The sequence below is a fragment of the Asparagus officinalis genome, chromosome 1, assembly GCF_001876935.1.
Source record: "Asparagus officinalis chromosome 1, Aspof.V1, whole genome shotgun sequence".
Lineage (NCBI taxonomy): Eukaryota > Viridiplantae > Streptophyta > Magnoliopsida > Asparagales > Asparagaceae > Asparagus > Asparagus officinalis.
In genome coordinates, this window is record NC_033794.1 from 6,673,018 (window position 1) to 6,684,916 (window position 11,899).

General features: G+C 37.5%; 1 protein-coding gene across 1 annotated transcript; it reads left to right on the forward strand.

The window, feature by feature from the left end:
• LOC109829915 (membrane-associated progesterone-binding protein 4) lies at window positions 2,663-8,158 on the forward strand. The gene is made up of 7 exons (XM_020397007.1): window positions 2,663-2,888; window positions 2,966-3,042; window positions 3,155-3,226; window positions 5,386-5,423; window positions 5,800-5,843; window positions 6,951-6,997; window positions 7,900-8,158. The coding sequence occupies exons 1-7, from the start codon at window positions 2,730-2,732 to the stop codon at window positions 8,156-8,158; spliced, it is 696 nt and encodes a 231-aa protein (XP_020252596.1). The 5' UTR covers window positions 2,663-2,729.

The window sequence follows — 11,899 nt, forward strand, 5'->3', positions numbered from 1 at the left end:
ATCAATCCTGGAAGGAAATGTTCAAGAAAATTTCCCAATATTGGGATCAATAAAAGTGCCAAGGATTGTCAAATACCCAAAGGACAAATAGTTAGTTTATATACTTCATAATGCATAGTACGTACGTAGAAGAATACGTTAATGTTCTATCTCTTGGATACGCAAATGGATGCTCTACAGAAGGATTATGCCCGCTATTTTTCTTTTTTTAATACACATGCGGTCCATCTGCTAAAATCAAACTTCAGGATTTTCCCACTAGAAAATGTTGGAGTTATAATAAGTTAAGTCCCACATAGTAAATGGAATAGGAAGGAAGGGTGTTTATAAGCATTTCCCTTCTCTCTTATGCCTAGAAGAAAATATAGGTTATGCTCCACACCACACACGCGTGCGCCGGCGGGCCGGGCTCTGGTTTGGGTGGCGTGCGCCCCACGACCCGCGAACACGAATGCAGCTCCGGATTGAGGGGCTCTTAATTCGCTACATTTTAAATTTTTATTTCTTGCAAATTAGAACATTTTAAATTACGATTTGTTGGTTCCCTGAAAGTTGAGAAGAATTCGCAAAGCCTTCTTGAAGCTCGTGCCGACGAGAACGAGGTCGCCTAACCGAGGGTCGTTGTATCTCCGAGAACTTTTGCCGCGTAGCCCTGTACGAGAGAGGGCAATTAGATTCTTGAGACAGTGCCTTGCACGCCTCGACCATCAGGCCGTATTTCTAACCCTATTTATTTTTTGTTACAATTAATTTTATTTCTCTGATAAAATATTAATCTGTTTTTATCTGATATTAGTCGTCTGTTCAAAACATAATTTCGTGTTAATTATTGTCTAAACAGCTAATATTCCCAACAGAAAAATCATAACCAATCAACAACGTATACCCTGATTATATTCTAATTCCACGATATTACGACGTGTCGACGTGCGTGCTTTAAGCATAGCTCCTTGTTCGTGCGCCTGGTCGGTCAAATAAATTATGGGGACTAATTAATAAAGATTAAGCATTAAGCAACACCGATATCTCAAACACCAATCACTGTTGGCTACTTAATTTTAAGCTATCAAGTTAAGTAATTATGTCTTCGTCATGACTAACAAGCATTAAGCATTTTGAATCTTTGATCGATCATCAAGCCGCGTCGGTGACGCGTTGTGGGATCTCAATGTTGGGACGGCACTGAACGCGTATAGAGACATTACAAATTTATTTATTAAAAAAAAAATATCAAAACAAGCAAGGTAGTTGTTGTGAACACTCGCAGATATTTTGGTCTGGATAAGAGAAGGACAGGATCAAATCGCGTGAAGAGAATAAATACATGATATTTTTTTTTCCAGAAATTAAATATGTATATATAGCCACTTATTTATTCAGAATTGATTATGAAAGGATTGTGTACACACGCTAACATCTCAAAGGCATGCATATGCGTGCAACTATATTTATTCAAAGAAAGTAAGGGGATATGCTAATCTAACTAGCTTTCAACATAATTCCCACAGCAATAAAATAAATTTTGTTTTTGTATTTTGTGGGCTTCAAGAATTTGGAAGATGCATTTTCTCTCTCTCGCTTAAGATTCTACGTGTTGTTCTTTACCGTTCTTAAAATATTGAATTGTTAAAGCCCAGCCCACAATACTTTTCCAAGTTCTATTGGATTGCGTGGTCAACCTAAAAAGCTCGAAGTATCTGACTCTAATTTTGTCAATTTACCTTAGACTCTAATTTTATTAGACTGTCCTTTTCCCATTTACGTGATGTAATATGCTACGATTGGGGTAACGCTTGGACATCTAATATACCGCTAAATTTTTAATTTATTTTGTTTGGTAAGTACAAACATGAAGTTAGCCACAAGGCCTCAAGGCCTCAAGGCTTAGGTTGACCACGTAAGTTAGACCAAATGGGCCTCTTAAGTTAGACCAAAGTTCTGACTTGTTTATACATTAAACCTAATTAGAATATGGGCCTTAACTGTTGCTCACTGTGTCAGAGTCCAGTCCGAGTTTGTTTGTACTGAAATATACCAAATTGGGTCTTCAGAAATAAGGTCCAAAACAGCTAATAGTACGATGATCGTGAAGTTGCTCTCATAACAGAAAATAATTAGTTTGATTTCTCCACAGCTACAATACATTTAATTTAATAATTAAAAAAAAACTAAGCTTTAGTGAGGGAGTAAGTTGTAGTTAGAAATTTTCAAAAAAGACTCATTTATAACTTTATTCATAAAAATGGATCCATTTCAAACTTCTTTACAAAAATTGACCCAGTTTTAACTAGGTCAAAAGATTTCTTTTTAATTAATTAGGATTGTCAACCCTGACTAATTAGTAACATGGTTAATTAATTTTCTAAATAACCGGGGTTAGCAAATATGGCTATTTTGAACTATAGTTTTAGCCTGCTCTACTCACCAAGGTAAGCATTTAATTAGTTATGTCAGTCAAAATTGTAAAGAGGTCCTTTAAGATTTAAAATATTTAAGCACCTCAGATTATGGTAAATTTATATTAAAGTAATATGTTTGGTAGAGCAATTAGCCTAATCATAATTTACAATAATTTTAGCTGACCAAATTAGGTAGTCATAATTATGTAGCCGTATTAATAAAATTTAGAACAAAACTTTGAGCTCGACTATCAATAAGTTAAATTTTCGTTAAAAAAATAAAACTAAAAATAGAAACGACACTTTTGAGCGTTCACCGACCGCGCAGGGATGAAGGAAGAAGAAGCGACGATGGAGCATCGATCATCATCATCATTATCATCTAGAGCTCTGAGTCGTTCGTTTCTAGGGTTAAGTTTAGGGTTAGGGTTTCTGGTCGCCGTCGCCGCCGTCATCGTCAATTTCTACTACAAGAGACCAGCTCAAACTGTAAGTTTTCACTTCGTCCGATTTTTGTTCGGATTCGCAAAAAATCCTCGTTTTTAACCGTAATTTGCAACGATTAGAGTCTGTGGACCGCCGAGGAATTGACTGCTTATAATGGGACTGATGAGAGATTGCCTATTTTGTTAGGGATTCTTGGGTATTTTTTTTCGTTCTTAACTTTTTTTGTTAATATATTTTACTTTCTGGGATATCGTCTAATAGTATTTTTTGTTTCTGTAATTGATGGATGATTTGTGAACGCTGAACAGCTCAGTGTTTGATGTAAGTAAGGGAAGATCACATTATGGTCCTGGAGGCGGCTACCATCATTTTGCTGGCAGGTTAAATTTTTTTGGTCTGAATTTTATGCATTTTTTGAATTTTAGGATTGGGCTAATTTTTGTAAATATATATTAAAGTTGGTACAAATATGATAGCGTTGGCATTATTTGTTTTCTCCTATTGGGTTGAAGGTGTTGTTGGTTTAATTTAGATCTTGGGTATTAGACCCAACTACTTTATGAAAAAGGGAGAATTCTGTTGTTAGTGACCTGCAAGGGCATTTTGCACACCTGTAATTATGTCGAAATTTTGTACATATAATACGTTGGGAATTTCATGTGTGAGTATAGCCCAACACTGCAGCACAGGTCCTATCAGAACAATCAGTATAGGAATGAGGTGATCTACACCATAAATAAAGGAGCTGTAATTCCCAAACGATCCGTCGTAACCACCCATGAATAATATAGATCATCCCTTTCTATAGAGTGTTCTGATAGACTCCTTACTCCCCACACTGGAATAATTAGAAAAGAGTGGTTGAGTTAAATAGAAATTTATGACCAATACGTAATAGCTTAAGCTTTAATTTGGTTCTCAACCCCTATTTAAGGCTCATTTAACAACTAGAATGACCCGATTTATCCTATCATATAATCTAAGAGTCAATGCAAGATGGTATTTTTCATTGTTGGACTTGAACCTTGCCATCTGGTGGTCAAGACAAGGTGCTCAAGAGAAAATATCAATATGGAAAAGGAGAAGGCATTTTTCACTGACTGTAATAATAACAAAGATAATTCCTCTTACAGTACATGAGTGGAATAGCTTGTAACCGGCAAACAAAAGTCCCATTCATGTAACATAATAATAGTAACACCGATAATAATACCAAGTAAAACAAACTGTAACAACAATGTACATAAATAGTAGTCCAACTAGGGCAATAACAATCAAAATGATAATAAGCCCCTAATGAACATAAATACAAATGCTATGGTGTATAGTTATCTATATATGTATTTAAATATGTATATGGGTGCATATGTATATGGACCAAAACTTGGCCCTCACTGTGAGGCACTCAATTTTTTTACTTCTGCAGAAGTGTTATGTTGCTTTTTGATTTTCATTTTCGTATATTATATCAGTGTTCTAAAAAACGGCCTGGGCGGCCGCCTAGGCGCCCGCCTAGGCGGAGGCGGTGCTCAGGGCGTGCAGAAATGCCCTGAGCGGCCACGTTTAGGCGCTGGAAGCGCCTAGGCGGCCGCCCAAGGCTAAGCGGGCCGCCTCACCCTAATTTCACTCTCTCCACGCCGCCAGTCTTCAATCTCATCTTCAATCCCGTCGAGCTCGTCTTCAATTCCGTCGAGCTTGTCTTCAACCGAGATCTGGTCTTCGATCTCGTCGAGCTCGTCTTCGATCTTGCCTGGGAGCTCGTCTTCGAGTTCGAGCTCAACTTTCGAGCTCGTATTCGAGTTCATCTTCGAGTTTGTCTTCAAGTTCGTCTTCGAATTGGTCTTCACTCTTCATGTTCGTCTTCGAAACTGCCTGGGAGCTTCGTCTTCGACTGGGAGCTTCGTCTTCGAGTTCGTCTTCAACTGGGAGCTTCTTATTCAAGTTCGTCTTCATCTCCTCTGTAAGTAAATGGCTAAAGACGCTTAGCACAGATAATTTTGGATATTTTGGATTTCCCCCCTTTTTTTTATTTGCACAGATAACTTTGGATTTGTATTACACAACTTCATGTTTAAACCTCGTAAACATGTACAGATTATGCAAGATTATGCAACATTAACGATGTTTTCACACATTAATCCACTTTTATTAAATGTTAACTTAATATATTTATATTATATTAAGTTTAATTGTTTAAGTTTAAACTGTAAATCTCAGAATTTTGAAAGAGAAAGTAAATATGTAATCATGGGGCTGTTTAATTGTTTAAGTTTAATTTTAAGTTCATTTTAAGTTTATAAGTAATTCTTGTTGTTATATATATATATATATATCTTCAAGTATCACAATTAAAAAAAGAAAAGAAAAAAACCGCCCAGAAACCGCTTAGGCGCCCGCCTAGGCGTCTAAGCGCTGGGCGCCAAGTCCGGCGCCTAGGAGCGCCTAGCGTTTAATGTAACATTGTATTATATTTAATCATTCTTGAATAGCTTTCTACTGTGCCCTTGTTGCTAACATATGATTGTTGCATGAATTTCAGAGATGCATCACGCGCTTTTGTTTCAGGAAATTTTACAGGCAAGTTTCATAAATTTTTTTTGTTCTATTCGTGCAGTTCCTTGTATTTATTGTGATTTTATGTGTGTAAACATAAAAATTGTTTAGTTTAATTTTCCTTTTAGGTAAGGATTGACAAGCCATAGAACACTTCAAACCTGATGATTTAAGCTACTTACTGACCTATACCTATAATCTGGTGCTTTATTCCATTAGTAGTGTAATTTCACTGGAAAAAAAGAGCTGGTAAAACCAAGTCCAAACTGTAAACCTCATTATTTTATTTATTTTATGAGTATGTTCATATTTGTATATATTTAGATTAGAAATATTAGTTTTTCTATACTATCTCACGATATTCACATGCTTTTGCTATCATCATTCTCCTTTCTCGCAGGGGATGGATTAACTGATTCATTGCTTGGTCTCACAAGTACTGAGGTAAATTTAAGACCACTCATTTTCTTTTAGTTGTAACCTGTCAGGTTTCCTGACATTGGAATTCTTTAGAACATCAAGTATGACATAAACTTGTCAAGGCATTGTTAATTTCTATTATATCCATAGTAAGAGCTTTAACATGTGTGTGTGATTTTTCTTGGATGACTTCTAGAACATTATAGTTACATGTATAGAGCCTTCTGTTATCTTCGAATGCCTATATCCATAAAAGCCATCATCTAGACACACACATAAAAGCAAGAAGAAGAAGAAGCCAGTGCATGCCTGCCCTGGTGCCCTGGCAACTCCTTTTCATAGATGTCCATCGTGTTTGTTTATCTCAGACCCAAATTGTCTTTAAGACTAAATAAATTGGCAAACTATGAACCACATTGTAATGGTCAGAGAAGTCCATGGGAATACAATCACTAGTGTTGGGTATATCACATTGGTATCAAGCATCAGGGTATGTGGAAGTGTCCCATACTACGGCCCCTGTGGAGACCAATCTGTGAGTTTTACATGTGTATTAAATCATGTTTTGCAAGTTTATAACATAATAAAAAATCCTCTTCTGTTCCTCTTTAGTAATAATGATTAGGCCCTTAATACAATACAGACTATACATCTTTTCTTAGAATGGCCTATATGGAATCATTCTGCGTTTATCTCTTCTAAGCATGAGACAAATAGTGGTATGGAATTTGACAAGGAACTTTATTTAAGATTGGAGTTGCCTTATTGGGATTCCTTTGTTGATGTTTGCATGTTAAATTTTGAACTGATTCTTTTGTTGATGTTTGCATGTTAAATTTTGAACTATGGTTTACATGTCTTCCATCTGTTTCCTCTTTTGGGTTGCATGTTGTTCATTCATGCTAATATTTGTCACAACATCAGATCCAAAGTTTCTTACCCAAGGATAATCGTACAATCCGGGAGTTCCTCATTTCAAAAGTTGAAGAATAATAAGAAAATATTTCATTCTTGCACTTCTTTTTTACATTTTGTGGGGTTTGTCATTTCTTATTTTCCCAAAATTCCGAGTGTACTGGTGCGATTTGTGCGAATATGAAACTCATCGTAAATGGTTTTCTTTCATTATAGGTGAATAGTATTGTTGATTGGCGGAAGTTTTACCATGAAAGATACATGTAAGTAAAGTACCTTATTCTGTCATAGGGTTTGTTCGATTGTTTCTTGTTTATGATAGACTTTTCTATTATAATATTAATCTCTCCCAACAAAAATAAGTCCATGTTCAGAATGTGAGAGCTGGTATGAATTAAGAACATGCATAGGCATCAGAAGGTTGTTATCTGCATAGGAAAGGATAAAATCATACATCTTGTACATTTTGCAGCTGGCTTCAGTTGTATACAACTGCCATGTTGCAATTACAGAAAATAAACACATAAAGGCAGCTCATAACCTTCCACCTCTCTTGAAACTATGTTAAGACATCTGCTTTTATGATCCAAAGGAGTTGCGCTTCAACCTTCGCAGATCATTGATTCCGGTGAAACGAGATGATCGATCCGAACCATATTGTATCTTCAATTCCTTGTGCTATTTAGAACTTTCTTATAGATCCTTCTCGTTTGGTTATTCCTAATAACAGCACATTTATCATGTTTTTGTTTCACATTTTTCATATTTGTTTTAGTTTCACAATTTTTCATTTTCATTCTTGGTTAGAAACAATTAAGAAGGATAAGATTATGATTAACTTAATGGAGGAGATGTCCCATAAAAGAATGGAATGAAAGAATAGGATTCATGTAGCCAACTTCAAACGTTTGGGATAAAGGCTTTGATGATGTTGTTGTTGTATTATCTCATCCTTCCCATCTCTTCTGTCAACAATCTTATCACTCTTCCTTCCCATTTATGCTGTCCAACCATCTCAATTTGGATGCACACTGCATAGCAATTTCTTGACGTTTATGGCATCTCCAAGATGTCTTCATTTGTTCTATTGCCCCTGTTTAACCTTGCATCTTTTTTTTAAATGATGTGTTGCCTGATATCTTTGAACTCATTTTGTAAATGTCAGATTTGTAGGTAAACTTGCTGGTCGTTACTATGATGACCAGGGTAATCCCACGAAATATTTGAAAGGAGCTGAGGCGAAGGCGAAAAGAGGTGCTCAGCTACTTGAAAAGCAGAAGATTGAAGAGGCAAAGATTCCAAGCTGCAACTCAAGATGGAGTGACCAAGATGGTGGAAAGGTAGAGTTATTCACAAATGATGTGCATGGATTTTCATGTGTAGTTTATTATTATTTATCTTCTAAAATTTGTATCCATGATTAAATTTCCACTATGGGAACTTCTTTTGGAAATAATTATAGATGCAATTAGGAATCTCTAGATTTTAAGAAGGGTGTCTCATATACTAGATAAGTATTTAAAATAAGTTTTCTTCTATGTAGCTCGTAAAGAGGTATAACATATACAACCAAGTCATTGTTAGCAGCCGATATTTTATACACTAAAACCATTCCTTTACTCGGATGAAGTGGTTGGTTTTATCATTAAAAGCCACTGCTCCCTAGTTCAATATTCTGGAAGAAACAGTTTTGCTACTGCATTGTGATTGTAGAAAGAGATAATTGAGAGAGCAAAAACCCTAACTTCATTGATTTATTCAGATACTAGAGATATATATATATATATATATAGTCATACAAATAAGGGTATGGTTAACGGGTCACAGCCCATTAACCCAATACCCAATAGACTTAATCTAACACTCCTCCTCAAGCTGGAGCATAAATATCCACCATGCCCAGTTTGTCACATATAGTAGAAAACATCTTTGAAGAAGTAGCCTTTGTAAGAATATCAGCAAGTTGTTGTGAGGACGGAGTGAATGTGAGAGATACTATCTTCTTCTCCCAAGCATCTCTGACAAAATTGCAGTCAACTTCAATATGTTTTGTCCTCTCATGAAACACAGGATTCTGTGCAATATAAATGGCAGACTGGTTGTCACAATGCATTGGCATGGGTCCAGACTGAACAAAACCAAGCTCTGTCATAAACTTTCTTAGCCACACCATCTCACAAGCAGTGTGAGCCATTGCTCTATATTCGGCCTCTGCACTAGATCGTGATACTACATCTTGTTTCTTACTTCTCCAAGTCACAAGATTACCTCCAACAAAAGTACAAAATCCTGAGGTTGACTTTCGGTCTCCCATGTCTCCTGCGTAGCCAGCATCAGAGAAAGCCGAAATGTGAGTATGCCCATGCTTCTTATATAACAATCCCTTGCCAGGACAACTTTTGACATATGCCAAAATCTTCAGAGCTGCTGTCCAATGAACCTCTCTAGGTTTGTGCATAAACCTGCTCAGTACACCTACTGCAAAAGTAATATCAGGTCTGGTAACTGTCAAATATATTAGCTTCCCAATTAGTCTCCTATATCGTGCAGCAGCATCTAGTAGAGAGGTATCATCACGCCACAAATCAACATTTGCCTCCATTGGAGTGCTTGCAGGTTTGCATTCCAAGAGACATGCTTCTTCTAGTAAATCTAGCACATATTTCCTTTGGGACAACAACAGACCATGTTTTTTATATGCAACTTCAATCCCAAGAAAATACTTTGGTTTTCCCATGTCCTTAGTGACAAAATGACGGTTTAGATACTCTTTAGTCTCAGCTAAGGCAACAGAGTCACTCCCAGTCAGCAGAATATCATCAACATATACGGCTAAAATAACCAAACCAGTTGTTGTGCGTCGAAGAAAGACAAAGTGATCAGACTGACAACGTTGAAAACCAACATTAGAAATAACCTTGCTGAACTTATCAAACCAAGCTCGAGGACTCTGCTTTAACCCATAGATAGCCTTTCTCCCCCTGAGCAACATACCCAGGAGGTTGCTCCATATAAACCTCCTCGTCCAAATCACCATAAAGGAAAGCATTCTTTACATCTAGTTGGTGCATCGCCCAATCCATATTAACAGCCAGAGAGAAGAATTCTGATGGAGTTGAGACGAGCAACGGGAGAAAAGGTTTCAAAATAGTCAATACCATATGTCTGGGTATATCCTTTAGCAACCAGACGAGCTTTATATCTATCAACAGACCCATCAGGACGATATTTCAAGGTATACACCCATCTGCAGCCAACCACAGTCGCTCCAGCAGGTGGAGAGACCAAATCCCAAGTCCCTCTAGAAAGCAGTGCATTCATCTCCTCATCCATAGCTTGTTTCCAGGCGGGTACTAACAAAGCTTCCTCATGTGACCTGGGTAAAGATATAGTGGACAATGACAAAGCAAACTGACGAAATGATGAGGTGAGACGGTCATAAGAGACAAAAAGAGAGATATGATATTTTGGGCAAGACCGTTTACCTTTACGAAGAGCAATAGGAACATCTAAGTCAGAAGAGATATGAGGCTCGACATGAGATGGACCTGCAGCTGGAGAAGAAGAGTCAGCAGGAGCAGAGACAGGTGTATGTACTTTAGGACGGCGAGAGTATGTCAGTAGAGGCTTTGGTGCAGTAGCCTCAGGAGCAGATACCGGAATAGTAGTGGGAGCCGTAGAAGGTAGTGGCACCTGTGGACTGACAGAGGTAGTGGAACCAGAGGAAAAATATGAGACAGACTCAAAAAAAGTAACATCAGCAGAAATAAAATATCTCCTGGTGGTCGGATGATAGCACCTATACCCTTTTTGAGTACGTGAGTATACAACAAACACACACTTAATGGACCTAGGAGACAATTTATCCAAACCAGCAGTCAAATCCTGAACAAAACACGTACAACCAAAAACTAGAGGAATCATAGAAAAACGTTTTTTAGCAGGATAAAGATAGTGGAATGGTATCAAACCATCAAGAACAGAGGAAGGCATGCGATTAATCAAATAACAGACAGTGAGGACAGCATCCGACCACAAGTACTTTGGAATATTCATATGTATCATCAGTGTTCTAGCAACATCGAGAATATGTCTATGCTTCCTCTCAGCAACTCCATTTTGTTGTGAAGTGTGAGAGCATGAAGTTTGATGAATAATACCATTAAGAGCACAAAATTTTGAAACGTCATTTTTCATATATTCCAAATCATTATCAGTACGAAGAATATGAACAGAAGTAGAGAACTGGGTTTTTATTTCATTATAAAAAAGTTCAATAACATGCGAGACTTCAGACCTCTCTTTCAACAAATATAGCCAAGTCATGCGAGAGAAATCATCAACAAAAACAATGAAATATCGAAAACCCTTCACAGAGGGAACACGACAAGGACCCAGACATCAGAATGAACTAACTCAAACGCAAAACTACTGCGTTTATCGACACGACTCTGAAAAGAAGCACGATGGTACTTACCCAGTTCACATGACTCACAACCTAAAGAAGAAAGGGAAGACTGAACAGTAACTACCGATCTAAGTTTCTGTAGTGAAGGATGACCCAAACGCCAGTGCCACAGTAAGGTAGAATCAGGCTGTGCTGCAACAAGACCAGCACCCGGCACACTGTCGTCCAAATAGTACATACCTCCTCTCTCATGCCCCGAACCAATCGTCATCCCAGTTGCTAGGTCCTGAAAAACACAATAAGAAGGAAAGAAGGTGACTTTACAGTTATTGTGCTTTGTAAACTTGCTAATGGATAATAAGCTAACAGGGAATTTAGGAGCATATAACACATCAGTGAGTTTCAAAGAGGAAGTAGCATGAACTACTCCAGCACCAAGAACTGGAGAAAGTGTACCATCAGCGATGCGAATAGAGGGAAGCTTATCAGAAAGATGTAAAGAGACAAAACGATCCTTTATACCTGTCATATAGGATGAGGCTCCAGAATCTAGTACCCATGGTTCATGAGGAGAAGCTATGTAAGCATCCATACCTGAAGAGGATGCATGAGTAGCCGAATGACTGTTCTGAGAGATCTCTAGCTGGCGTAACCTCTCATAATCTGCCTGAGAAATCTGAACAGTAGTAGCTGGATTACTAGAAATAGTAGTAGAAATAGGTGAGCGAGTCGACTCGGCATCGGCTACTTGGGCCCA

Bases quoted from the DNA above. Each gene is read 5' to 3' on its own strand.
- LOC109829915 (XM_020397007.1), top strand. From the start codon at position 2,730: ATGAAGGAAGAAGAAGCGACGATGGAGCATCGATCATCATCATCATTA. The intron at 5,424-5,799 runs GCAAGTTTCATA...CCTTTCTCGCAG, and splicing joins TGTTTCAGGAAATTTTACAG to GGGATGGATTAACTGATTCA. The intron at 6,998-7,899 runs GTAAGTAAAGTA...TGTAAATGTCAG, and splicing joins TTTTACCATGAAAGATACAT to ATTTGTAGGTAAACTTGCTG.